Source organism: Arachis hypogaea, chromosome 11 (genome assembly GCF_003086295.3).
Source record: "Arachis hypogaea cultivar Tifrunner chromosome 11, arahy.Tifrunner.gnm2.J5K5, whole genome shotgun sequence".
NCBI lineage: Eukaryota > Viridiplantae > Streptophyta > Magnoliopsida > Fabales > Fabaceae > Arachis > Arachis hypogaea.
The window spans coordinates 6,781,066-6,808,764 of record NC_092046.1 but is presented as its reverse complement, the minus strand read 5'-3'; the positions used below and the strand labels follow the sequence as shown (position 1 = coordinate 6,808,764).

The window sequence follows — 27,699 nt, the reverse complement described above, 5'->3', positions numbered from 1 at the left end:
TTTCTTAAGCTCAAGCTCGGCTCACCAAAAGCTCACGAGCTGGCTCGAGCTCACGAGCTAGCTCAAATAAGAGAAACATAGATACATAATCTATAATTTTATATCAATAAATTATAACTTATATATTTTTAAAAATATTTGAAAAGATCAATTTTATATATTGTTTATCTATCAATAAATTATAATTTTTTTATTTATGTCCTATATTAAAATTATATGTAAAAAATAAATATAAATATTAAATAATTAAGATTGTTATTATATATATGTATAATCGAGCCAGCTCACGAGCTAATGAGCTGAGCTTATCCAAGCTCAAGCTCGACTCATTTAATTTATGAGCTCAATTTCAGGCTCAAACTTGGCTCACCAGCTCACGAGCTTAGCTTATCGAGCTGTTAACGAGTCGAGCTCGAGCTGGCTTAACTCACTTCCAGCCCTATTTACATGTAAAAAATTAAAATTAGGAGGCTATTCCGCGCCTGATAATTCATAAAATGTTTATGTTTTATAACTCTTAAATATGTTAATTATTTATATTAATTTTAAATGAAATAACATTAAAAATTAAATTAAAATTTAACCAAAATTTTGATACCGAAATATTACTTTACTCTAATAATAATAATAATAAAGCAAGCGCAACGCAACCATAAGGAATGATAAGAGAAGAGATGTTAGTATAATATATAAGTTTTGGAGTTGGGCTATTGCACGTTTCTGTAACCCATTGGAGTCTGTGCTTCCAATCCCCAAATTCCACGAACCAGCGATTCTGAATGAATCAGTTGTAACTAACAACATCAAACGCCATGGCAGATGACTGTGCATCAAACGACAGCACACCACTGCTGCAAACCCAGTATGCGGAATCGGAGCCGAAAAGAACAGGCACAGTGTGGACAGCAGTGGCGCACATAGTGACAGGTGTCATAGGCTCAGGAGTCCTCTCACTCGCATGGAGCATAGCCCAGCTTGGATGGATCGGAGGCCCTCTCGCAATGCTTCTCTTCGCTTCCATCACTCTTCTTTCCTCTTTTCTTCTCAGCAACACTTATCGCTCCCCTGACCCTGAATATGGACCCAAACGGAGTTCTTCTTATCTTGACGCCGTTAATATTCATCAGGGTATGCTTTCACTTCCATGCTGTTACTTTTACCATTTCATCTTCATACCTAAGCTTATTCCCTTCTTAATCAAGACCCGTGAACCTTCGCTTTTTCGTATCATCTAAATAAATTTTATCAAGTGTTACGGACTTTAATTTATGGTTGGTTTTTATATGTATTAGATCATTAAAATTTTAATTTTACTTTCATTTAACTTTGGATTAAAAGCTTTTTTTTTTTTTTTTTGTGAATCTCCGTTACCTATTTTTAGTTAGTTTTATTTTAAAAGAATATATAACACGAAGCTAAATGCCTAAATTATAGTTATCTACGAATCTGCCCTTTGACTTGGCATTTTAATTTTGGTATCGCCGTATCGGATGGCTATAAATAAGCGGGAGGAAGAACAAGTTTTCCAGCAAGAATATAAAATAATTATCTCTTTTTTTTTTCTTTTCTTTTTTCCGCCTAATGCGTTAATGTCACGGCAACCATTTCTTCAGCTTCTGTTGTTTTACTTTTTTCATCGGTCTCTTTCTCATTTTTATTTTTATTTTTATTTAATTTTAATAATATTAAATACTGCCACATGGATCATGACCCTGCCTTCACAGTTCTCCTCCTCCTTACGAAAGTATATTGGAAAGTTACAGCACTTTATATATAAAAAAAGAAAACCCAAATGAATGATTGTTATGATTCAGATTAATTGTTCGTATGGCTTAAGTTATATTATGTGTACATTTTTTATAATTGATTTATAAGATAGAACCTTTATGCCGTTAATATGACTAATCTAATATAATCAACACAAATCTATGCACATGGTCATGTCACGTGAAAATTTTATGTGTGTATATATATTTCTGATTTCCGATCTGTCTGCGTACAATTATTTTTTTTAAGAAAAAAAATTCAACTCTAAACTATCAAGTGTTAGTCCTTTTATGATAGAATATTAGAATATACAGTTTTTTTTTTTTTTTTTTTTTTGAAGTTCTATTCTCCCTCTGATTTATCTCTTAGAGATTAATGTTTCCTCCAAATATTTCTTTTGCTCATGTTATAGATAAAATATATTCATGAACTATTAGAATTAGATTCAATAATTCCTCAATGATGCAATTATACAGTAGGAATAATGTTGTAAGGTGTAATATAAATAATTGTGTGTTTTTATTTACAAAAGGAAGAAAATAATAATAATATTAACACTCTCAATAATCACATATTGATACCAAGAAAAAGTAGTAGTATGATAAATATACAATTTATCTCTGCTAATCTAATAATGATAAATATCATTGCTCTATTAATATAGTTTAACATTGAGATTACATGATTAAGGAAAGGTAGCAGTGAAAGACATCATGGTGAAATTGGTGAATGGTGATGATAGCAATGGTAGATGAACCATGGTGATATTTATAGTGATGGAGCTATGGTAGGTTATGTGTTCCTATTCAATTAGCAAAGTTTTCTTCTACGTTTGACCTCTTTAATCAATACCAATAAGCTGAAGAACAAGAACATTGTGTCTCAATGTATCAAGTGTAAACTTTTTGAACTATTGAGTGCACACATTATGTTTGATAAAATGTCACAGAACATTTAGAAGAGTCTCTTAACTGTATATACAAAATTACCATGAAATGATGATCATTTTGTGGTTACAGGAGTTGGAACTGGAAGGCTCTGTGGTGTTTTCGTGAATGTGAGCTTATATGGTTTTGGAATCGCCTACATTATTACTTCAGCTATCAGCATGAGGTGTGTCCTTTGGTTAATCATACTGGTTCCTCTTGTTTTGTCATATTTCCTTGCTTCTACTTTACTTTTCCTACGTTTAATCAAGGAATGCGAATGCCGGGTTGATTGCGTTTACCTCTTTCAAATTTACATCAAGTACATTCTAACCTTGATTTCAAAAGTATAAAGTGATCCCTTAAACATTTCAAGGTGTACAACTTAACCATGTTGGTAATTTTTCTATTGATTGTTAACAAAAATAACACATATTTAAGGTATCAAAGTTGCAAATATAGGAAAAGCTCCGAGGAGCAATTTGCACATAATTCAAAGTTTAAAAGAAGTATAATGCACTTATGTTGGGTAATCTGCATATTTGGCAAAGGTTAAGGGACCCAAATTTACATTTTTGATTTGGGAGTTAAAGTGCACATGGTGTAAAGTTCAGGGAATAAAATGCAGTTAACCTTGCTAGTGCCACTTATTTTAAGCATGATATGTTATTTATACTCCAACAGAATCTGACTACCAATATTGCTAAATGCTAAACAATAATTTTATTGATTTAGACTGCTTTTTGTATTTGTTGCTGCAGAGCAATCCAAGAATCAAACTGTCACATTAAGAACGGGAATGGTGCATGTGAGTTTGGGGATTCATACTACATGCTTATATTTGGAGTTATCCAGATTCTTCTTTCACAGATACCAAACTTCCATAACATTCAGTGGCTTTCGGTTGTCGCGGCGGTTATGTCCTTTGCTTATGCCTTCATAGGAATGGGGTTCGCCATCAAGCAAACCGTAGGTATGCTCATCAGTATTTATTTGTTATTTTGTTTTGAACCAATACAACAACAATTAAGCCTTGTACCATTAAATGGGTAGGCTACATAGATCAAATAGTGCCCTATCATAAATCATATTTTTGTTTAGCCCATTTAGAATTCAATCTTTCTTAGTAATAATTTCTTCTACTTTGACTCCCTTTATGACATTTGTCTTGAACCATTACATTGGGATCAGAAAAAGGATATGCTGAGGGTACCATTGAAGGAATTCCTACTTCTACTGATGTTCAAAAGATGTGGCTGGTTGCTCAAGCTCTTGGTGACATAGCATTCTCCTATCCATTCTCAGTAATTCTTATAGAAGTACAGGTACGCACCTTATGAAATCAGATGCTCAGAATGTAACTTTACAATATCCTTAGGGTAGCGTTTGGAACAGAAAGAACAGAGACAGTGGGATGGTAGAGATGTTACCTTCATGTCCCTTCTATTTTGGGGCTCATAAATTCAGTTCAAATTGCCCCTAGGACATGTCTTTTATCTCCCTCTATTTTGAATGTACAGAGATTGTCTTCAAAGTTGTTTTGAGAAAAGGACAACCCTTTGTCTTTCTTATTGTTCAACAAAAATACCATGTACACACCAAAAATCAGCTACCATGTATTTGTGTGTGTGTGTGTGTGTGTGTGTGTGTGTGTGTGTGTGTATTTTGTATTCCAACATATATTCTATATGGATGGCTAATTTGGTAGCTAATTTTTTGTGTACATGTAGCATGATTGATTTTTCAAACATGTTTGTCCCAAATATCTGAGTCCCATTTGTCTCAGGACAATAACAAAACATGCTACCTTTAGCAGAACTTGATGATTATAAAAGGCTAATGTGAATCCGTACAATTGTTGAAGGATACCTTGAAGTCACCTCCTCCTGAAAACGTAACCATGAGGAGGGCCTCGCTAATAGCAGTCATTATCACGACGTTTTTCTACCTCTGTTGCGGCTGTGCTGGATATGCAGCTTTCGGCAATGACACACCGGGAAACCTTTTAACAGGGTTTGAATTTGCAAGGCCTCACTGGCTAGTAGACTTTGCCAATGCTTGTATAGTTGTTCATCTTGTTGGTGCATATCAGGTACATATAAAGATAGCACCCCCAAAGTTTTTATTATGGTGCTTCCATTTCATACATCTGTTATCCCACATTCTTCAACATTTATGTTGATCTGTTGCAGGTGTATAGCCAGCCACTCTTCGCCAATGTTGAAAATTGGCTTCGGTTCAAATTCCCGGACAGCGATTTTGTGAATCAAACATATAACTTGAAACTTCCTTTTCTGCCAGCTTTTCCGTTAAACTTCCTTCGGCTTACTTTCCGAACTGCTTATGTTGTGTCCACAACCATCATTGGGATGCTCTTTCCCTATTTCAATCAGATCTTGGGGGTTCTTGGTGGCATAATCTTTTGGCCATTAACGATATATTTTCCAGTGGAAATGTACTTGAGTCAGGGCAACATTCAACCATGGACAACGAAGTGGGTCTTGCTTAGAACTTTTAGCATTGTTTGTTTTGTGGTGGGAATGTTTACTCTTGTTGGATCCATTGAAGGAATAATAAGTGCAAAATTAAGCTGAGAGAATCTTTCCCCAAAATTGGAAATTTCTTCCCGTTACTTTTCATATGAAAAAAACATTAGTCATTAGACATAGGACTAGAAAGCATAAAGCATTATGATTAGAGAGAGTATTGAATTGAAGGTTTTGATGCTTTTGTCTCATTAATATGTATGATTGAGCTGCTGGAACTTAAAATTACATTGTTTTTTTTTTTTTGGATTGGTCTTGGGAAATTAGTTAGTTTCACCTGTAATACTGAAAGATAGATATAAGATGCATTTTTTTTATGTGATGGAAGAAGCATAAGGTTGAACATGCCCAATGTTATAAATGTCACTCTCAGAAGCCTGGAAATGAGACCCGTTGTAGGGCTCTAAGTCTTTAACTGAAAAAAAAAAAAGAAATGACCCTACTTCCACTTCCACTTCACTCTTAGCATTGTGGTAACAAATTGAAAGGAAGAATGTTTATATGCACAAACTTTTGTGTACCTTTCTTTTCTAAGTATTTAAACTGAAAGTTAAGAAAAAATAGAATACAAAAAGTTTGTCTTCTAATATCAAAGGGCAAGGTGTATACTTGAGGCATACAAAACAATGGTAAATGGCAGTTGTAGTTGTATTTGCTGGATCTGTTGAGTGCTCATTGCAATGAGCATGTGTCACCTTGATCCCATCTAGTTTCTTAGAATGTATTTCAGAAATAAACTAAAAACTTAAGATCTTAGTTAACTTGTAAGGATACTAAGTGACAAAGCGAGGCAAGATCAAAGAGAAAAACCACCCCTTTTGTGTGGAACTGTGGATTCAGTAGAGAACAGCAATGACCACCATAGAGATGATTAGAGGAGATGATAAATAACCTTTTTTTATTCAAACACACACCCCCACTCACACACATACTCTAATTTCACTACAACCCAGCTACTATTGGGTATCTAATCCTAGACATAAATTTTTGCACATAGTACACAAATTTTTATTGTGAATATATTTTATTAGATGGATGAGTCAATATTTTGTATGTAGTTCTCCAAACGTTTATATGCTGCACATCAAAATTTTTATACTATACACCAAGATTTTTGTACTATACATTAAAATTTATGTGTTGTATATATTTTATTGGTATAGTGTACAAATTTCTGTATATAATACAATTTTTTGCACATCGCACAAATTTCTATACTCTATTTTTCTAAACATTTATAAGAGAAGAAGAAGATGAAAACAACGAGGACCAATAATAAAAGAGGATGAAGAGAAAAAAAAGAAAAAATTAAACAACAAGACAACGGTGGCGGCAGCGACAACGACGTTAAAGAAAGAAGCGTACAAAAAAAAGAACATGATGACGACAATAACAAAAGAGGAAGAGGATTGAAAAAAAAGCACACAAAAATTAGATTTTTTATTTTTATAAATAAAATAAATGTGATCATTATCAAAATAAATAATTTGAAAATATTTTACGGTTTTAAATTTCAGGATCTTATCTCGTTTACATTGTAAACGAGATAGGACACGTCAGCTGCCACGTAGTGTAAATGAGATAAGGCATGTCCGCACCATAATTCTCGTTCGCACTGTCCGCCACGTAATCCTCGTCCGACTCCTCCTCGCCCTCTTCTGTCTCATCCACTGGAATGGCAACATGAATCGACGGTAGTGCGAGAGGTCGGTCGTCTTGTACATAGGTCGCGTGTACCGAACCACCACCACCACTATGTCCCACCTCGGTGGAAAGCTCCATTACCTGCTCCACCATGATCCTCCCATGGATGTCAAACATCAGGCGCACATGCTCGTCCCCTTAAAGTCCGAATAGCCAAAACCGAAAGACTCCGTTACCCATGGGTGCCAGCAACCTATACGCTATCCTTCCGATCTTCCTCACTTTTGTACCACTGAACTTGCTCAATATCAAACTCTTCAATTCCGACAATGTATTCACACGCTGAGTGCGAAACAATATCGGATCCTCGCACTCAAAGGTCACCTCGTTGTCCCCATTTCTCATACGACATAAACAAGCACAATTATGTATGGACTATTACTGGCCATTAATAGCTTGTTTTCGTGAGAAAAATCAGATAAAAAAAGGATAGAAAATGTTCGTAAAAAATACTAAGGATTACACATTCTTTTATAGTTGCTGCCACTTTGTTTTCTATCTATCTCATTTACATTATAAACGAGATGAGCATTTCATGTATCTTGTTTATAGTGTAAACGAAATACATACGTGGCAGCTGACGTGTCCTATCTCGGTTACAATGTAAACGAGATACACGCAATGCCATCTCGTTTACACCTAAAATTTAAAACGGTAAATAATTTTTAAATTATTTATTTTGATAATTATCACATTTATTTTATTTATAAAAATAAAAAATTCCACGAAAATTTTGTTAAAAATTTGATTTAAGAAATACTTGTACACCTAGTATTTTTCTTTTCAACCAGTAAAAGAACATGACTACTAGTAAAAAATTAATAACTATTTCTATACACAATTTTAAACCCGTTAACTAGATGGTTAAGAAACCCAGCCAAACGCCAATTACACCAAGCATCTTGATTTAGAAATGGCATATTATAAGCTATTATTATTTTTAACATGGCAAATTTGCAATATAGGGTCACGATTCAGCGGTTAATATCAAAACTTATCGCTTTACTTATACATCGATTCCGCAAGTCCCCTATTACTTCCAAAGATCTTATGCTTTAAAATGTTCTGAAAGAAAAATTAGGTGAATCAATGACTCTGTTAAAAACAGACCTCCTCTCATATTTGAATATTTGTCGCTTGTACGGAATATTTAGGGAGTTTACTTAATCCCAAATGTAGTTTCGAGCCAAAACCATAGTTAAAGATCTTTATCGATTCAAATAAATATGTGCCCACTAAAAATCAGTCAACCAATTACTGTAGATTTGTAGATACGGGACACGTCGACACGCAAATTTTAAAATCTTATAAGATACAGAGACACGTATACATATAAAATGTAAAATGTAAAGTATTTTTTAGATAAATCGTAATAATATTTTATTGATATTAAAATATAAATTAATTTTTTTAAATTATTTTTAATGTCTTATTTTAATTATATCAAATATTTAAAATATTTTTTGTTTTAATAATTAATAATATATACTATATTATCTAAATTTATTTAAAAAATATATGTTAAAAATAAGACTAGACTACGTGTCTGGAAAAAAATTTTCTATTTTTTTTAAGACACGGAATACAACAAACACGCGTGTCGGACGAGTGTCGGTAAATGTCGTGTTTGAAATATATCCGACACCCAAACACGGCAACTCAGCGAAATGTCCATACTTCATAGGTATATACATATATTGTTTAAGCCATTTTTAATGTATCTTGTATTTCAACATAGTCATTACATAAAAATATAATTTTGAACAAAATTAACTAACGACTTTATTGGAATCCTTTGGCAAATGGCAATCATTTTAAAAGTATACATAAGATGTAAAACACGAGCCTACACTACAAGCTACAAGGTAGTAAGCACTAAGCAATTAATGGTGAAAATGAACATCCAAGATATATCGAGAAGTGATATGCATGTCAACGTAACCCTACTTGTGAGATCCAATCATCCAACACACGAGCAAGCATAGGATGACCACTTAAAAAAAAAATCCAAAACCATAACTAGGAGTTTGCTCAAAGAATGATTGAGACAGCGCACGTGAAACAACCTTAACAAGCATGGGGATTGGATCTAACCCTGCCATGCCACTCTTGCTAATGAAGAACCGAAAGATGAGGTGGTTTTGTGTGATCAAAGCAGAAACCTACCCAACATGTGCATTGAAAAAAGCGCACAAACTATGATCACAAAGCGGTCAACAAAGAAAGAAAGAGAAAGGGAGGTGTTGACTGCGGCATCTTGTGGGTGAGCTACCTGCCTCTCTCACACGCACAATATAGCGTTGAATTCTTTAATATAATCATGCGCCTTTGATGGATGCTCTTTGGGCCTCTTTACCCATGTTACCCCTATTGCATGCAATTTCAATTGCCATAACATAACCCCCTTTATATATAAAAAGAATAGGGAGCTACAACCAAAAATATGCACACAAGAAAACAAAAAGCAAAAGAAAATATTTCCTTTTTGCCTTGTCTCAAAGAATTGAAAGACTGGTAGAGTGTGTTTCTCTAAGAGGTTGGTGTGGGAAACAAAGAAAGACAATTCTTATAACTTTTTGACACTTCCCATTATTATTGTTATTATTATTTATCATTATCATTATTATAGTCCCTTTACCTGCCCCTTCTCAAAACAATTTAACAAATTCCAATACAGAAAATAATGGGACGCATTCCATGCTGTGAGAAGGACAATGTGAAAAGGGGACAATGGACTCCGGAGGAAGATAACAAGCTCTCCTCCTACATTGCTCAACATGGCACCCGCAATTGGCGCCTTATCCCCAAGAATGCTGGTTAGTTCTTATCTTAAATCCATTCGTGTTGTCATGAATTATCTGTTCTAAAATCTTAACAAAACAAATGATTTGGTATTAACATGTAATAATGTTGATGTAAACAACCCTTTTAATAGTTAATTGATTATGTATAAAGGTCTCCAGAGATGTGGAAAGAGCTGCAGGCTAAGGTGGACAAACTACCTTCGTCCTGATCTCAAACATGGCCAATTCTCTGATTCTGAAGAACAAACTATTGTGAAGCTTCACTCAGTTTTTGGCAACAGGTACATTGAACGTTTAACATGTGCATCAAGGTTATCTTTAACTCAGGTGATTTAGCTTAATCATACTTTAAGCCCACAAATAATCTACTTAAATTGATGTTTCAGGTGGTCACTGATAGCAGCACAGCTGCCGGGACGCACCGACAATGATGTGAAAAACCACTGGAATACCAAGCTGAAGAAGAAGCTTTCAGGCATGGGAATTGACCCTGTGACACACAAGCCATTCTCACACCTAATGGCTGAAATCGCCACAACCTTGGCACCGCCACAGGCAGCGCACCTTGCCGAAGCAGCACTTGGCTGCTTCAAGGATGAGGTACTTCACCTTCTGACCAAGAAGCCAATTAGCTTCCAAGGCCAACACTCAACTATGACACAAGGGAATAACATCACAGATTATATTAACTGTAAACCGGAAGAAAAGGATGACACTGTTGAAAAGATTAAGCTTGGATTATCAAAGGCAATACAGGAAGAACCTGAAATGATGCCCTCAAATAAGCATTGGGATTCCAGTGCAGCTACATCTGCAAGCTATGCAATGTCATACAGCGTATTCCCACCCATGCCCGGGTTTCAGTATAACCCAGTACCTTTTGGGAGTAAAGGGGATGCTTCACCATGGAGCCAAAGTGTATGCACTGGGAGCACATGCACAGCTGTGGATCAGCAAAACCAGTTACATGAAAAGCTTGAAGAAAATGGCGATGATTCCGAAGCTACAAAAGAAATTAGAAACTTATCCAATATTTTTAACTCAGATTGTGTCTTGTGGGATTTACAAGCAGATGATCTAATGAACCCAATGGTGTAAGAAAGATTACAGAACTGAGGAAGTCAAAAAAACTCAACTTATGGAAACTGGAATAAGAAATAAAATTATTAAGATAATCAATCGTACAAATGTAAATAAGAGCTATTTTTACAGATTATAGTTACACCAAAATGAAAAGTATTTTTTCCTCTAACTGATATTTTTAGTATTATCACAGCAATATCTTTGGACTGTAAGGTCAAGCAAAATACGATGATGAAGATGATGTATCTGCCAAGATCTGTAAATATATGGAAATAAGGTAAAAAAAAATATGAGAAGCGGAAATAATAAAATATTTTTTCTGAAAGGCACTCTTCAGAATATTTAGAAAAAATAAATTACCTCGAGTTGCTCTTCTGTAAATAACTCTTTCTGAACATTCCATGTATCAGCGTGAGTGCGCCGGAACTCTGCTATAGCTTTTGTAACAGTAGATTTCACAGGGGAGGGCTCCCCACTGAAACGAGCCAGCAATGTAACATGCTCAGGCAACCAACTGAAAAAATAGTTAATTATATTAGGTGCTTTAAGATTTGGTGAAAATTTATTGAATTTTCCTAGTTCACTATCAGTTTTAAGTTCAATTAAATCAATTCATCACTTTACTTAAATAAAGCATTAAGCATGTCATATCACATGGATATTATAGCAGGACAAACCTGGGCATATCATATGGAGCTGATAATACAGAAGCTGCCAAAGCTAGTACAGCACCATGAACAGAGGCCATGGATGAACCAGAACTTGATTTTCTGCTTCACGAAATTTTCACATCATGTTACACATAAACATTAGCATTTAGTTATTTAATACAAAAAATCATAACTCATAAAATATGCAAATATCACCTTGAACATACTCACTTCACACCTATACAAGTAACACATTTTTTTACAGCACAAACTGCAGTGACTCCCATCTCACTATATATCTCACTATATATAACGCTCATGTATGTTTAAAGGTGAAAGCTATATATTACTTTGCAAGACCATGCACATTAGATAAAGAAAGTTTGATTCAGAGAAATGATCTGGTGCCATTTTAGCAGCTAAGTTTCCTACAAAACAACTAATCTTTCCAGGAACATAGGGAAAAGAATGACCTTGACTTCCTTCTCTTATATACATTATTTGCCTCTACATAAGCTCTATTGCGGAAATCCTTAGCTATATCTTCATCTCCACTCTTCATTAATCCTGCTAAGACTGCTGCCGCATGTTCTCTTACCTAGATCAAAGATCAAATCTTCCATAATGAGACAATTTAAAAAGAGACAATCAAAATAACAATAGTAAATTATCAATTGCAGCCATCAATGATTGATGTTACACAAGTAGATATTTTGCAATATTCGATAACATTTAGGCGAGAGCTTACCTCAACTTGGTTGTCTACTAGTAACTTCTCAACAGTACCCCAAATTTCATGTTTCTTCGGACTTGAGAGAATGAAAGTGTGCCTGTTACAGAAAGATAAATTTTCATTTGTGCTTGCTTCATGAAAGACCAAAAAGTAAAATAACATACCCTACAAGCTGAAACCAGAGGACTAGATAAATTACAATAACAACTAAGTTTTACACCACTAGGTAGAATCAATTACATTAAGTAAATGACACCAGTGTGCCTATCATAGAAAATAATCATCAATGAGCAAGATGAGACACCCGAAAGGTATGCTTCATTAATAGTTTTTGTTCTTCTATAAGGGATCACTTGTCCTACATAGTCTTGTAAATTTCAATCTTAATAAAACTTGAAAAACATGATCAATGAATAATTATAATTACTAGTCATGGCTATAAGCCACAGCAAATCTGTCAGAAGATCATCATACCTGTACATGAAAGTGCGCAGATATGTCAAAGTAGCAGATCTAGTTCGCCAATTAGGATCACTGGCAGCAGAAAGAATCACAGAGATAGCCTTCTGGAGGTGAGGTTCCCAGACAATCATCCATTTTAGCAATTCAAAAGCTGCCTTTGCTACTGTTGCTAAATCTTTATTTGAGGTTTCCTTACAAAAAAAATAAAATTACTCAGAATTTTGATCATTGACATGCTTCTTATTTGATTGACAAGGGAATCAAATATATATATAAAATAAAAATAAAATCTTGAGAAAAGGACAAATAGGTCCCTGACCTTTTGTCCCGCGGACATTTTCGTCCCTGACCATTGAAAAATACTTTTAAGTCTCTGACCTTCACAAAACTTGGACGGATCAGTCCCTGACGGAGGCATTTGGACGGAGGGACTGATCCGTCCAAGTTTTGTGAAGGTCAGGGACTTAAAAGTATTTTTCAATGGTCAGGGACGAAAATGTCCGCGGGACAAAAGGTCAGGGACCTATTTGTCATTTTCTCTAAAATCTTATATGACTTTCCCAATACAGCTTCTCAAAAATCTAAATAAATATTAAAGTGCATTACAAGAAGCATAGTAGCCTTCATTAAAGTGAGAAAATTTCTGAGACTTCAGCTAAGGAGCTTTAGGTTTCCAAACAAAAATTTCAAGTGAAACCTTCTATGTGAAAGGAAACTGAGTTAAGAAATGAAAATGAGATGCACAAGTATAAACACAACCAAGGGTCTAATAGAATAAGAAAAAGATCAACATTGTATAGAAGTAAGACGAAAGATTGTTGGTCTCGAGAATATTTTTCACTCACGTTACGACCAAAAAAAAAAAAAAAAGAACGGAAGTCCCAGGGAATCCTTGCGTAGCACAAACACAAATGGGGATCAAATTTTAAATTAATGAATTTCAGATGCTTGTAGTCTAGATTTGGTTATATAATTAAGTGGCAATCATACTACTGTTTTCCCAAAGAAGAGGAACCCATAGTTTTGGAAGAAAATTAAGGATGACTGGAGACCAATTCAATATATATCATGCTACAATTAACTCTTGCAAAGTTGATGACAACCTCAAAATTGAGGTCAGTGTTTTCAGTAATACTCTGATCAGACAGATGCTAAGAAAATGCAATTAAATCCTAATACAACCAAGATGATCATGAGTTCAAACACAATTAAAAGCATACAAAGCAACCATACAAATGAAAGATATAAAACAAAATGTTATAGTACAGTCAAATCTATACAACAAACCTGCAAAGAAATAACAGGATGAAGAAGCCCCACAATAACATCAAGTAGATAAGAGGATCTCCCAGACTTCAATGATGAGATGATGAAGCATAGTAGCTGCACAAATTTCAAAATTTAAATAATTAGTGAATGGAATGACGAATACAAGCAAAATTCAGCTATATGATTCCATTAGTACCGTCTCCATCCACTTCGTATCATCTTGAGAATCATTGTCTGCATGCCCATTTTGAGATCTCGTATCTATGGGATTGGTTACTTTGTCTGATTGGCTAACATTCTGAATGTTAACAACTGCTTCAGCAGCTCGTTCAGTAAGAAGCTGAACCCAGCTTTCATCTTTCATCGGAGTATCAACATTGCTGCTTGTATCATCATGATGACTTGAATGATATAGTCGAATGTTTGAGCACAAAACAGATAGGGTAACACCTAGAGCTTCCCTCACCTGTTACATATACAAATTGAAATAGATCATAAACACAACCAACTCACAAAATTTGATTGCACTTCACATTAATTACATATTACACCCATTCCAGTTTCTACCATGATCCCCAACTTAAAACATGGAGGAGCTGTAAAAGAGAGACATTTCATATGTTCGCATAAAACCTGACCATGCTTTGGTATAAAAAAAGTGAAGGCACCTCAACAGCATGGTATAAAATTAAAAATATATCAAATTCAAAAACATATAATTACATCAAACTGGATAACACGATATTCAGTTTTATAAAGAGATAGCATTGTGAAATATACAAGACTTAGAATTACAATCCTAAGGTAACTTGTTTACCATATTGGCTGAATAACCAACCAAATGACTGACTGAATATGCTTGTAAAATATTAGCTATTCATCCTTGTCCTAAATTAAATACTAAGAACATCATCATGAATAAATAAATAAATGAATAAATACTAAGAATATATTGAGCTTAGGGGTTTAATAAATATACCAATATATCAACTGCTGGCATAACAAGATGTGGAGTTATTAAAAAGTGGCATGATTTTCCTAAAACTACAGAATAAATAAGCCGAGCTTTAAAATTGCACGGACAACCACAAAAGATCAATTACATAGTTGAAGTACATATACTGTAAAGAAGGGAGAACTCTGAAAAAGTAAATAGAAGAAATTTTCTCACCAAAAGAAAAGAAAAGAATTTAGGACAATTACATAAGGGAAAATTTAATCAGGTGATCAACTAATTAAATAGAACCAGAGGGAATGCTTACTTGGGCTGATGAGTGGCACATATTACCAAGAACTTCATTCAAGAGTATATTGTGGAGCTGGATTTCAGCAGCTGGCATTTTCTGTGGGGATATTTCTATCAGCGCAGCTGCCAGAAAAGCATATCGCTTGGCTGTTACAGTGGTAGCTACTGTTGGAGGTAAAGGTGTCATCAAAGCATCAAGAATTTTCTGCCTCAGCAGAGGAACTCTTGTTCCATATTTCCCTTTGCCAGTAACTGCATACCGTATGCAAGTGGCCCATTCAGGAACTGATTCAACAGATTGTGCTAGAATGATATTCTTCAACTGAGGCATGAGCCAGCTTTCCCACTCTCCCAATAGACCATCAACATCAGAGTGTAACACACCCGCCAATACTTCAGCAGCTACACATTGTTTAGACCTCTCCTTGGCAGTTGTAAACTCATCTACAGCGCCTTTTAGCGCCACTACAACTGGCATGCCGCATTCTTGTACAAGCCGCTTGAAAATACGTGCAAAACTTGAGTAGAATGTATCACTCCCAAAAAATGAGATCCAACTTGGAGTGCGTGGCCATGAAGCCGAGAATTCAAAGTAGAAGCGGGTTATAGATTTGTCAGCCAAGCTTTGGAAACTGGAATCTCCATGACCTCCTCTAGAAGCACTTTCAGAATCACTTATGATATGAACATGAGAAAGACTATTGAGTGTCTCGTTGAAGAAACCCTCTTCCTGAAAGGTGTGAGTTAAAGCTTCTTCAAGGGATGACTTGGCATTGCCTTGCAAATCCTCGAGTACAGCAGATTTCTCACCAGGTGACAGCTTGTACGGTGATTCCTTTAAGAGTGTATTCAAAGCCGAAATTGCAAGTATCCTTGTCTGAGGAAGTTGACTTTTCAAATTCTTCAAAAAGTGGCCTATACGAGCAAAAGCATAAATAGTAAACACAATGCACAAAAGATAGCACAAAGGAGGATTCAAAAGTATATAACAAGCAATACAAACCAGCTGTTTCACTCAGGATTCTAGTTGATGAATTTGGGTGGTTCCGAGAAGCCAAAGCTAGCAAGAGCAAAACTCTGTTAGCCATTAAATTATACCTGAAAGAGAAAAGTATTTTATTGAGCCAAGGCTTTGAATGTGCAAAATTATAAAATAGAAAGCATATACAAGTCAAAAAGATGTAAAGCAGAAAGCAAACTAAAGATGAATAAGATAAAACAAAAGTAGAGAAGAAACAGAGCCTAAAGCATGTGTCAGGCCATCTCAATCTATCGTGAGTGTTAAACAACTTTAAAACCTAGTCAAATATGAAAAGAAAGAAGGCCAAATGAGTTGCCATTTACCGCCAATGCAAGCCAGTGGAATCAAAACTCATAGAGCCAATCTGAGAAACCAAATCTGAAAATCCCAGCCCACAAGTATGGTTGTCTTTGTCTGATATCCTAAAAAAGCTTTTAGATACTCCAGAAAATTGGATGTTGTACTTTACAAAAAGCTGTTGAAAATCAGGAACTATTAAATTATATCAAGACAATAAAACTACAATACAAGTCAACAATCATCTGAAGGGGATAAGTCTACCTCATTAATTGCTTTCTGAGCTTTCAAGGATTCATGATGAGAACTTCAAGGAGAAACCAGCAACGTATTAGTCTCTCAAATTACCCATAGCACAACAATTTCTAACTACAATGGGAAACAATGAAAATGGAAATACCTTGAGAGAATGGCCATGATAAATGAAGAGAATGACTTCAGATCCTGGAATCAAATAAAGCATATAAGAGACATGAAACTAATAACCACCCAGAAAGACAATTTAAAGAAAATGCTCGATCATCACCGTAGTCAAATGTTTAAGAACCGTTTGTGAGGCAAGGACCGAACAAGAACCCAGCACTGCATATTCCTCGGCATTGGAATCCTGCAACTTGTTGGTAAGGGTGATAACACACTTAGAGATCATAGACGGCCATCTCTTGATTAGCTTCACTAGAGCTTTTCCTGCAAGCCTAGCACCATATATCAAATTAAATCAGCCACAAAAACACTAGTGACATCAAGTAACAGTAAAAAATTGTTGGACTAAAGTTTTAGATCAAGATAAACATTAACAAGCTCATCAAAACATACTTTGAATTTTACAATGATGTCATTGGGCATAATATTCTTTTCTATATTACTTTTGTTAGACCACAATTTTAACAGAGAAGATAAGGAAACAACAAGAAGAATAGTGAAGACATCATACTAAGCACCCATGATCGACATTGTAAAACTTTCTAAGGCTAGTTAGTAGTAAATGAACAAAATGTTAAATGATTTCATTCTTCTATTTTACTCTTTTAATAGAATTCTAATTTGTTAGATAATCAAAGATAGGTTACCAAACTAAAAAAAAAAAAGTATAAATATGATCCAACCTAAATCAATTGCTAAAACAAAAATTAGAACATAAAAACCTTTATATTATAGTTAGTAATGGAAGTTGCTCACTTACAGGCGCACTGTTTCATAGCTATGCAAAGAGAGACTCAACAAATCATCCACCAAAAGGGTCACATGATCTGATGGGCTGAAATTCCCACTTGTTCTATAAAGATGATAGGATGCTTGTGAAGATCTCCACGTATTGTGCATGAATGCCTTGTCAATAAGAGCCCACCTAGGTCTGGGAAGGAAATCAAGAGTTTTATTAGAAATGTTCATAGCACATAGTTCCAGTGATCAAATCAAAGTGTGTGAAAGTATTAAACCTTTTCTTTCCTTTAGAACGACTTGACACAATGAAATTAACCGGAGGTTCTACTATGGCAGCAGATTCCAACTTCCAAGCCTGCCTGTGACTCAACCACTCATCATATTCCAAACTACCTGTTTATAAAATGAAGCAGAATAAGTTAGGCGTGCGTATACCACAGAATTTGGGAAGTGCTTGATAAGTAATCAGAAATGAAACATTGAGTACCATAATTTCCTAAAGAATCCATAATGCGTATAATGAGTATCAAAAGGATGCTGTCATCTGATTTTTTCTCCAGAATATACCTGTTAAGTAAACGAGATCAATGGGATATATGAAAAAGTACAAGCACACAAGTTGAAGGAATAGTGTACACTGTACAGAGGTGCGTCAATGTTGATCCTTACTTGCAGGCTGTATGTACAATCTCGGCAGCTTTTTCTCGCAAAGCGGTACTGCCAACAGTACAACCTGTTGCTCCAGCAATTAGAAACTTATGATCTGAATCATCAGCCATCCCATTCCTTGAATTTGGGACAAAATCAGGCAAGCAAGAAAAAAGTCCTTGCAATGATGACTCAATTCGTAAGAGAGTCACTTTCAAGTGCTCTTTCTCATCCCCTGCACAAGACATGACATTCAAGATAACAGTGGGAAAAGTAATAGATAGACTTATTAGCCACTTCCATAACAATAACCAGTATCCAATCAAGTCGAGTAACCAGCAAAGCATCATCTCTCAAGGAGTAAAAAAAGCAACTCTGTTAAAATCCATGATTTTCTATGAAAATAATAGAGTAAATAGTAGCTCGGGAAATGAGAGGAAAAATACATTCCTCCTATGTGATGTGTGTAGATTGTATGCAGATTGTATTGTTACATGAGAGAATGCTAACATATATAGAAAGAAGAGTAATAAATGTGGAACACCTACTCAAATATTCTCCATAAACGCACAATCTAAACTACTAACCACTATTTAACATTAAAATCTCTCATTATATTTCAACAAACTCCACAATTTTAAAAACTGAGAATACATAATATGAGTTATTGTGCTAATTTTCTGACTCTGTCAAAAAGGAATGCAAATAAGAAATCTTGAATCATGAGCTAAGAATGATGCATAACTAATCGAGGTAAGTGCATGTGTAATATACCTTGATCCACATGCATTTTAGTTTCACATATTCTTAACAGATCATCCAAAGCTAACTTAAAGTGAATGTCTAAAAGCTCATTTGCAAACTGAACTTCTTCATCACAAGGAATATGCCACTTCGGGGTCAATCTTTCATCTGCAGTAAAATCTTTTGTACTAATCCATTCTTCTAGAGCAGCAGCATCAGGATGACTGAGAACACATCTACAAAACCAAATGTATAACATTCAGATAAAAGAAAAACAAAACCACAGAATAAGGAAAAAGAAAACTAAGGGTGTCTTTGCGGGTTTGGTTTAGAAGCAGAGGGAAACCCTTTCAATTATTTGACCTTGTTCATGAGTTCTATTATTTGGTGGGGGAGTGTTTTGGAGGTTCTAGTAAGTATTAACCCTCCAACCCCAATTTGCCACCCCAAGGCCCCTATTTTCAAGTTCCTCAAAATTGGTGAGTTTTTCATTAGATTTTAATTTAATTTAACCTTTTATCCTTAACAAATTATTGTAATATCATCTATATCCATATATATTAATTACAATAAATTTTAGTCATCGATAGAATCGTAAGAGATATATATGATAAAACCGTTCATTTTCCTCCTTATTTATATTAAAATCATGAACAAAAGGAGGTTTAAACACCTGCTGACTTTCCTTCACTTCCCCAACTTCTCCTCTAAACCTGTTTGGTTTGTGTTTTTTATTTTTTGTTTTCATATTCAGTGTTCTCTGGTTTCCAAATTTTGTGGAAAAAGAATAAAAAACAGTGAAAACAATAAGGGTCTGTTTGTGAAAACAATAAAACCCATTTCATGCTTTCATTTTTTTTTTCTTCACAAAATTCTAAAAACAAAAAACACTCGAAATGTAACAGAAAATGAAAATAGAATTGAAATTGCAACCAAACAGGCCCTAAAATCCTGTTTTCTGATTTCACTTTTTCCTTCACAAATCTTAAAAATAAAGAAGATTGAAAATGAAAACTGAAAATAGAAACAGAAATGCCAACCAAACATGCACTTTCCTTCCCCTAGAATTCGCAAACACACCCTAATAAAACACAACAAAACTCACACAACCAGCTATATACATACCTGTACTGATCTATTGGATAATAATAAACCTGACTTCCAAGAAGGCATCGGAGAAGATGATCAGCAGCCCCATTAACCTGTCATTGAGAATAAGAATAACCAAGGTCAGATATGTACTAGTAGACCATTATTAACAAGGTTGAGAGAGAATAAAACCTTCCAGGATGGTGAGTCAAAAGCCAAGAAGACAGCTTCTTTAAATTGATCCTTATAGCGGAGTATTGCCGGACCGCCAAAAATGATGCCAACTGATATTATTCTTAATTGATAGTCGATTGCAGCCTCAAGAGCTGGTGAAATTGTGGATCTATTCTGAGAAGAGAATTCTCACTGTTTCAGATTTCAAAAGAATCCTGCAGCAAAATTGCAGAGGAAGTAATCACTTCAAACAAAAAAGGATACCTTGGTTGAAGAAGCATAAAAGGTTCCTCCTGCAAATCCAGTGTGTGGTGTTCCTTTCAAGGAGGATATCACAGATGCTAATATTGGCTCAACGAGTTGACTAACTGCTTCTTCTGGGTTTGAGTGTACGCATGCACAACAGAGCAGTGCAACCTCAGTAATAGCACCAGGAAGAATATTTGTCCTCACAAACTTGGAAATTTTCTTCAAAGCCTGTTTAACAATGATGTGTAAGCTAATAATATATTCCTCCACAAAAACTAGGTATTATAATACTTTTAAGAACCTGATTATAAAGTGATTCTGAAAGCCTCCCAAGCAGAATTTCAAGCAGACAGAAGTAGTATGGACCATCATCAACCAGAAAAGTCGCTGATGCTGCTGAAGAGTGCAGACCTTCATTTCTAATATACCAAAACCATTTATCCAATTATACAAGGAACATACACAAAATACAGTTAAACAATATCATTGCCAAATAAAGAAACATATTGCACCTTTACTTACATAACACTGCTTGGTTCCAAGTGTAGAAATAAGGAAAAGAGACGGCATAAGAACTCATCCAGCCATTCAGAGAAACGTATCATCGGCATAAATGACAAGTCATCAATCTTATCATCCAATAAAGCCAACTGCAATTACAGTGTGGGCCGATTAAATATTCTTTGTAGTAATAAAAAGCTGTTTATCCAATATATCTAAAAGTTGAAAGCTCACATTTGAAAAGATGGAACCAATTAACTGCATGGTAGCCAAGGTCTTCGGAGGGTCATTAGCATCCATGCCAAGTAATGCATTCGATAATGAAACCCCCATAAGATCAATTAATGTTTCATCATCACCACCAAGATCAACTTGTTTCATTGAGGAAGCTGATACGGACGTAAAAAATAGTGAACGCCCAACAAATGCCACTGACATAACTGCAATTTTCAACTGGTGGATGGCAGTCATCTAGCAATGAAGAATGAATGTGGTCAGAAAGGCAGGCTAATATAAAATATTGTTTGTTTGAAGAATGACGTACTTTGGACAAATCATTGACCAAAAATAACATGAAATTTGACCATAGAAGAAACACATCCAGCACTACTAACCGTCTCAAGGGCCATTCTGAACCGAGATGCCACAAATGGTAGAACCAAAGAGGGTTCCACATAGGATAATATCGAAGTTGCTGCAGCTACTGTCTCAGAGAGATGCTCATTCTTGCTGTATTGTCCCCGATCAATTAACTTTAGCACAGAATTAACAAAGAAGACCCTCTCTGATTTCCCAAGATGTTGTTCAATTGGTTTGCTATTTTTTGTGCCCCTGCAAACAGAACTTGTCCAGTTGCATAAAACAGGCATGTCACAGTAATAGAAGAACAGATGATAAACCACACTTCATTCTTACAACTGTTCGTTCTGCAGGCGCTTCTGAAACTGAAGCACCAAATGAAACAAAAATCGCTCCAATGAGTAAGTCCATCGACCACCATTCGAGGGATGATAGTATCTGAACAAATAGATGCAGGGTAAAAAAGGAGAGGGTGGGGGGCGACAACAACACTTAGAACAAACTGAAGAAAATAAGGAAAACTTGAATAAACCAGAATAATGAGAGCACTGAGTGAGTAAACTAACTGCTCCAAAATGTTGATCAACTTCTCAAAGTGCTGTTGTGATGAACTACCAGGTTTTAATAAATATACCTGAAATCGCAAATGCAAGAGATCAAAATAATAAAAGAAAGTGGTATCACGGTTCAAAACTTCAAATATTAGAATCGTACAAAAGTATGCTGCAGTATATTTGCTTACAATTGTTTTGGCTATAGCCTTTGCAGGAGTGGAACTTTTGTTGGAGAACAAGAACCTCGTGTTCCTTGGGACATCCAATGAATAGGGATAAGATCCGCTGCCATTTGCCACAGGAACCTGTGATTCAAAGTACAAACATGAAATGTAGGGAGCAGTGCAAATGAACCAACTACAAGTTTGCATAAAACGAGCAATCAGCTAATGCCAAAAACTAACCAAATTCATGTGTTAAAATTTTGACTGTTATTTAGAAAATCAGGGGAACAAAAAGAATCTAACTTGAGACCTCTTAATAGAAAAGCTCTAACACAACCCGATAAACTCTCTCCCAAAAGCCTAAGCTACAGGGGGGAGACAGATGAATTATTTTTATATCCAACAGAGGAGAAACATAATAACTGCACAAGTTTAAGATTAGCATTTCTTGGTCATGTAATTCAGAAACAGTATTGGAATTCCTATTGGCATAATGATACATCACAAGACTCATTGTCTTTCGATGCTTGCATATATGCATGAGAAGGATTGTGGAGGACTCGAGAAGCTAATTATAGTATCTGCTGCAGTACAACTATGTTTGTTTCATGGCCTTTGGCAGATGCAGTAGCATGGTGACACATGCCAACAGTCAACAATGCTATATTGAAACTGTGCATTTTTGTTTTTACCCTCGATGTAATCAGAAATTAAGTAAAAGAATCTAGCAGTCAAGGATAGTGATGCCATGCATCAAGTTAAAAATGGAGCTTGATGAACCACCTTATCCAACTGAGAAGATATGATAGAGTATAGGTACACCAAATCACATGTGATTCATGGTAAAGTTTTTCTTCCCTCTCTAACCCAGAACCCCTCTCTCCTGAAGTCCACACAGTCCCTGCCCCTCCCCTCCACTCCCAATGCCCAACCCCCCAAAATCCACTATTCCATAATTTCACTCCCCCATCCACAACCTGTAGCCGCAGTTCCACTCATGGGAAATGGCAAACAATAACCACTTCACTCCACCCCTTTGCCCCTCTTAGCTGTTCTTCAAGTTCTACTACTCCCTCTATTTCACAAAATAAAACACGGGTCGCAAATTCCATTAGCTTCTACGACATTCTTCGGTGTAACAATGTTAATCCTCCATGTATGGTGTGCTTGGTTTTGGGCTGGTACTGAAGGCTACGCCATTCTGGTTTTGTTTTAAGGCCTATTCTTTTTTCTTTTCTTCTCAAAACAAGAAAAATATAGTAAATAAAAATCTAGGTTGCAAAATGTGAAATTATTAGTTACTCCAAGGTGGTAGCAAAGGAAGCCGAGTAGAGAATAATAAAAGATTGTGATTGAAGTGGGTTCAAAGCTTGTTTTGTATACTGAGCATACTGATTTCTGTTGAGATTAAGTTATGTTGTCGGAGATCGTGGTCAGGAGAGCAGACAGGCAGTCTGGCAACCTTGGGATAATTTTGGAGTTTTGGGGAGTGAAATATAGGGAATTTGCTTAGTGTGTCCTTGGTGTATTAATACAATTTGTGTGGGTAACTGTCAGATCACAAGGAGTATCTACCATGACATAACCTGTATTAATTCATGGCAGGTACACCCAATTTACTGATTGGAACACATAATCATCCAAAGACGTGGCATTCAGCATTAACCCCTACAAGAAATCTATATACATATATATTCACAACCAACACTTGAATAAAATTAATCGTTTCACAGCTTCAAAGTGTTACTCCCACTGGTCCATTTATCTATAACTTAATTATGAAAAACTTTCACTAAATACCTTTAAAAGTTTGGTATGAATAGCATACAAGGTACAATTGAATAGTGAAATTCTTTATTGCCATGAGAACAACGGATAAAAAAGACCACCAAGATTTTTTTTTTTTTTTGCAATATCAAAATAACACATAAAGGAAGGTATAAAGCATCTTTTATGTGTTCTGTAGTTGATAACTTAGTTGTAATAACAGAGAGATTATCAATAAGTTAAAAAAGGATAAAACAAGAAACAATCTCCATAGTGTGAGACAGAGATGGCGTATATATACTTTGTGATCATTCTCAATTAATCTGCTTAGTGCCAGTATTAACCTAATGTTAATAAGACATAAGACAAGCATTGCTAGTCGAATTTATATGCTCACCTCAAACATATTCAAGTATCTGGCAAAAAGCAAAGGCAGAAAGCACTCCAAATCAAGATTGTGGTAATTTTTTATGACCCGGGCTACCACATCTGCCCATTGACTGTTCCAGAATTGGCAATTTGGTATAGATCCCCACAAGTCTATACATTCTTCAATCCAACCACTGCCAACTCAATTATAAAAGTTAATTCCGCAGAAAGCCAATAAAAAAAATTAAAAAGAAAAAAAGAAAGAAGGAAATATATGCTTCTTACTGTGAATAAAAATCCTGATTGTCCACATTCATAGGAAGGAATAGTCTTGCAAACCCAGATCCCTCAAAGGATGAATTATGCCATGGGTTTTGCAATAAAGATCTATAAATTTATTCATTAAGCACAAGAAAATTCATCATTAGATAATAAATAATATAGTAAAAAAACAACCTTAAAAAACAAATAAATGAATAATAAATCCTTATGTGGCTGATGGCTCAAACAAGGCAATTCACTTTAATAACAATTTTAGCTAAGCATCAACATAGAATACAAAAATAAAATCAGAATGAGAAAGCTTTCATGAGGATAAATCAACGTTATACAGAAACAATGCCAGAGCACTCACTTAAACTCAGACCATATCTCAAAGGCAGAACCTGATGGGAAGAATCTCCGGCAGGACTGAACAAGGGTAGTTATAGCTTCAAAGTGTCGTTGTCTTATTCTCCAACCTTCTGGACCTGTACTTCTGTAACAAGAAAACAATAAAAGCGATCAGCACCAAATATTAATATAATCTACTATAAATACAAAAGAATCAATCGTTTAATATATATCCTAGTATTTCAAATCAGCTAATTTAGGTGTTCATCCACATATCGGTGATTAAGTATTAAGACTCTGCTTCCTTTCTTTTATTATCCTTTGCTTTCAATGAGTTAAGTAGTTAACTAAGAAATGACAGATTCCGGTTCTAGGATATTCTTAAACAACTAATAAACAATATTCATATGAACTTACCTAGTAAAATGTGTGCTGATCAACGTATCATACAAAGGCCGCCACTGAATACTCAATGCAATCTTTTTCCTATATTTGTTGAGTAGTCTGACTAACAAATTTCCCCATCTAACCTAATGGACAAAAAAATGAGATTATCGTTTAAGAGCATGAAGAGATGTATTGAAATGCAAAAACTCCACATCTCTGAGACAGAATGCAGCACCTGTGCATAAAGCTTGTTACGGGACAAGTGAAATAGTTCAAGGCCCATCTGAATAAGGGCTTCGACATCTTCCAAAGCTACATCACTTTTGGCCTTTATAAAACTGCACAAGACATGCAAAAGTCAGGTTTCATTCCCCTCCATCCGGCAACTAACTCCACCCAGATACAAGCCATAACTGGGAAAATAAATAAATAAAAATAGTTGTCTAGTTATACCGTAGCTTTTGAAACGATAAATAAGCAATGGATGAAAATAAGAATCTCACAGGACTAGTCGATACTCGATAGCAGATAAGCAGTACACAGTATTATACACTTGCTAAACAAGGTCACCTTTTGCCTATTCACAGCTAGTTAAAGTTTAGGTGACAACAGTATCAAGCATATAACTTTCAAACAGAGTGATTCACTAGCAGATTCCTTTTTAAGCTCAAAACTTTTTCTTTTGTATGTAATTAGTATAATTGCAACATGACTTGGATGAAAACGTTGAGGGTCTTATTGACTAGTAAGTGGTAACAGCATTTCTTGCACTTCTCATTTCAATTTGTCCAATTTCATCATCTCAATTCCCACTCAACTAGCTAAACATAACAATAAAAAACATTATCACATATTGAGACCAATAATTCCTTCTCTCTCTTCAACTTATTGCTTCACTTTGCAAAACCCACCACAAACAGAAATCCTGTACCACCGCAAGACAGAGAAAACAGAAAAACTCATATCCATAAACAACTCCAACATACATCATTCTCCCCCTAACAAAATTGCAACTAGCTTACACAACCATAAATCCAACACTCCTAGAACCATAAGAAAAACACAAACACAATCATTTCCTCTCCAGTGACTTACATCTCCAACTCAAATAATTTATAACCACGATCACAAGCAAAACCTTTTGCCTTTTCTTCCCCCCCCCCCTTTACTTATGCCTAAAACACCAAAATATATAACTAAATCAACAAAAAAAGACACAAAACTACACAGAGCAACAGCATAAATGATAAATCTCTTAAAAACCAAATGCATCAAACCAAGATTACAAGATTTTCTTAGTTAAGGCATCCACAAAAATAATAAGAACAACTTCAAACAAACAAAAAATGAAAATTAGCAGTGATTTAAGGTCAAAGATAGAGAAAGACACACACTTGAATCGAAAAGCTGAATAAACAACCACAAAAACCCGAATTTGATTGAAGTGAGTGACAGAGAGAGAAATTGAGGTGTAAAAAATTGGAACTAAGGAAGTGGAAGAAGAAAGAGATAAGAGAGGGAAAAAAATGGAACTGACAGGTCAAGGACAGAGATGAATTTGAGAGTGGAGAAGACGGATTCGGGATCGTCAGGGCGGAAGGAGGCGGAGACGTCGGAGATGACACGGCGGAATGAGTCCCTCTCGGCGGCGGTTTGGGCGGCGAGCGGCGGTGGAAGCCATGCATTGTAGAGATGCATAGTTTGTAACTGTAAGCGAAGACTGAGTGATCTGACCAAAATGTCACGGCAGAAATAAGAAAAACGCACTCACAAAAAGAACGCTTTCGGTAATTGGGTCCTGTGATTCTCTCTACCTATATATATAGAGAGAGAGAAAGAGTGATAGAGATAGATAGATCTGAAAATGGTGAGAAGAGAGAGAGAGAGTACAGCCTTTCTCAACAAGAAAGAGGTGTCTCAGACACAGAATGTGTATGTGAATAATGCATAATGTATCGTAATAATTAATTTTTTATATTATTATAAATTTTAAATTTAATTTTTGGCAAAAATTCACTATTATCTTCTCGTGAAGTTTTATATTCAAGAATAGAGTATCCGTACAATACTATAATGTGTAGAATAGAGTTTAGAGAGATTCTATTCCGTAGGATATCATATGTTTATTATCTATGGTATTTTGATGGTTATTCTGGATAGTATAGGTATAATATGTTTGAGAAATTAGTA

At 35.3% G+C, this 27,699-nt stretch overlaps 3 protein-coding genes across 4 annotated transcripts; 2 read left to right on the top strand and 1 right to left on the bottom strand.

The window, feature by feature from the left end:
• Positions 1-264: 264 nt before the first annotated feature.
• LOC112720083 (probable amino acid permease 7) lies at positions 265-5,584 on the top strand. The gene is made up of 6 exons (XM_025770892.3): positions 265-1,128; positions 2,787-2,880; positions 3,455-3,666; positions 3,885-4,018; positions 4,558-4,785; positions 4,886-5,584. The coding sequence occupies exons 1-6, from the start codon at positions 813-815 to the stop codon at positions 5,285-5,287; spliced, it is 1,386 nt and encodes a 461-aa protein (XP_025626677.1). The 5' UTR covers positions 265-812; the 3' UTR covers positions 5,288-5,584.
• A 3,750-nt stretch (positions 5,585-9,334) lies between these two features.
• On the top strand, positions 9,335-10,922 carry LOC112720081 (transcription factor MYB80-like). The gene is made up of 4 exons (XM_025770891.3): positions 9,335-9,479; positions 9,621-9,759; positions 9,899-10,028; positions 10,134-10,922. Exons 2-4 carry the CDS (start codon positions 9,627-9,629, stop codon positions 10,843-10,845), a joined length of 975 nt encoding a protein of 324 aa, XP_025626676.1. The 5' UTR covers positions 9,335-9,479; positions 9,621-9,626; the 3' UTR covers positions 10,846-10,922.
• On the bottom strand, positions 10,752-27,471 carry LOC112720080 (proteasome activator subunit 4). 2 transcript variants are annotated; one of them, XM_025770888.3, is made up of 35 exons: positions 27,047-27,471; positions 25,745-25,847; positions 25,540-25,652; positions 25,145-25,267; positions 24,796-24,897; positions 24,539-24,704; positions 22,399-22,515; positions 22,223-22,290; positions 21,993-22,094; positions 21,692-21,908; positions 21,312-21,548; positions 21,099-21,226; positions 20,878-20,995; positions 20,592-20,804; positions 20,346-20,501; positions 20,190-20,266; positions 19,095-19,300; positions 18,342-18,555; positions 18,160-18,239; positions 17,948-18,065; positions 17,692-17,862; positions 17,035-17,203; positions 16,909-16,952; positions 16,773-16,815; positions 16,535-16,686; positions 16,194-16,288; positions 15,207-16,105; positions 14,141-14,410; positions 13,963-14,058; positions 12,688-12,866; positions 12,229-12,310; positions 11,954-12,078; positions 11,508-11,600; positions 11,191-11,344; positions 10,752-11,086 (listed from the first exon to the last, which is right to left on the bottom strand). In XM_025770888.3, the coding sequence occupies exons 1-35, from the start codon at positions 27,205-27,207 to the stop codon at positions 11,045-11,047; spliced, it is 5,433 nt and encodes a 1,810-aa protein (XP_025626673.1). In that variant the 5' UTR covers positions 27,208-27,471; the 3' UTR covers positions 10,752-11,044. The 2 variants fall into 2 exon arrangements, with proteins under 2 accessions (XP_025626673.1, XP_025626674.1); XM_025770889.3 differs by having other exon boundaries at positions 25,540-25,647; positions 27,047-27,445.
• Between the last annotated feature and the right edge of the window lie 228 nt (positions 27,472-27,699).

Coding starts and splice junctions, on each gene's coding strand:
- LOC112720083 (XM_025770892.3), top strand. CDS start 813: ATGGCAGATGACTGTGCATCAAACGACAGCACACCACTGCTGCAAACC. Junction 2,881..3,454: donor ACTTCAGCTATCAGCATGAG/GTGTGTCCTTTG, acceptor TTGTTGCTGCAG/AGCAATCCAAGAATCAAACT. Junction 3,667..3,884: donor CGCCATCAAGCAAACCGTAG/GTATGCTCATCA, acceptor CATTGGGATCAG/AAAAAGGATATGCTGAGGGT.
- LOC112720081 (XM_025770891.3), top strand. CDS start 9,627: ATGGGACGCATTCCATGCTGTGAGAAGGACAATGTGAAAAGGGGACAA. Junction 9,760..9,898: donor CCTTATCCCCAAGAATGCTG/GTTAGTTCTTAT, acceptor TTATGTATAAAG/GTCTCCAGAGATGTGGAAAG. Junction 10,029..10,133: donor CACTCAGTTTTTGGCAACAG/GTACATTGAACG, acceptor TTGATGTTTCAG/GTGGTCACTGATAGCAGCAC.
- LOC112720080 (XM_025770888.3), bottom strand. CDS start 27,207: ATGCATCTCTACAATGCATGGCTTCCACCGCCGCTCGCCGCCCAAACC. Junction 21,909..21,992: donor CGCCTGCAGAACGAACAGTT/GTAAGAATGAAG, acceptor TTCTGTTTGCAG/GGGCACAAAAAATAGCAAAC. Junction 11,087..11,190: donor TTACAGAAGAGCAACTCGAG/GTAATTTATTTT, acceptor ATATATTTACAG/ATCTTGGCAGATACATCATC.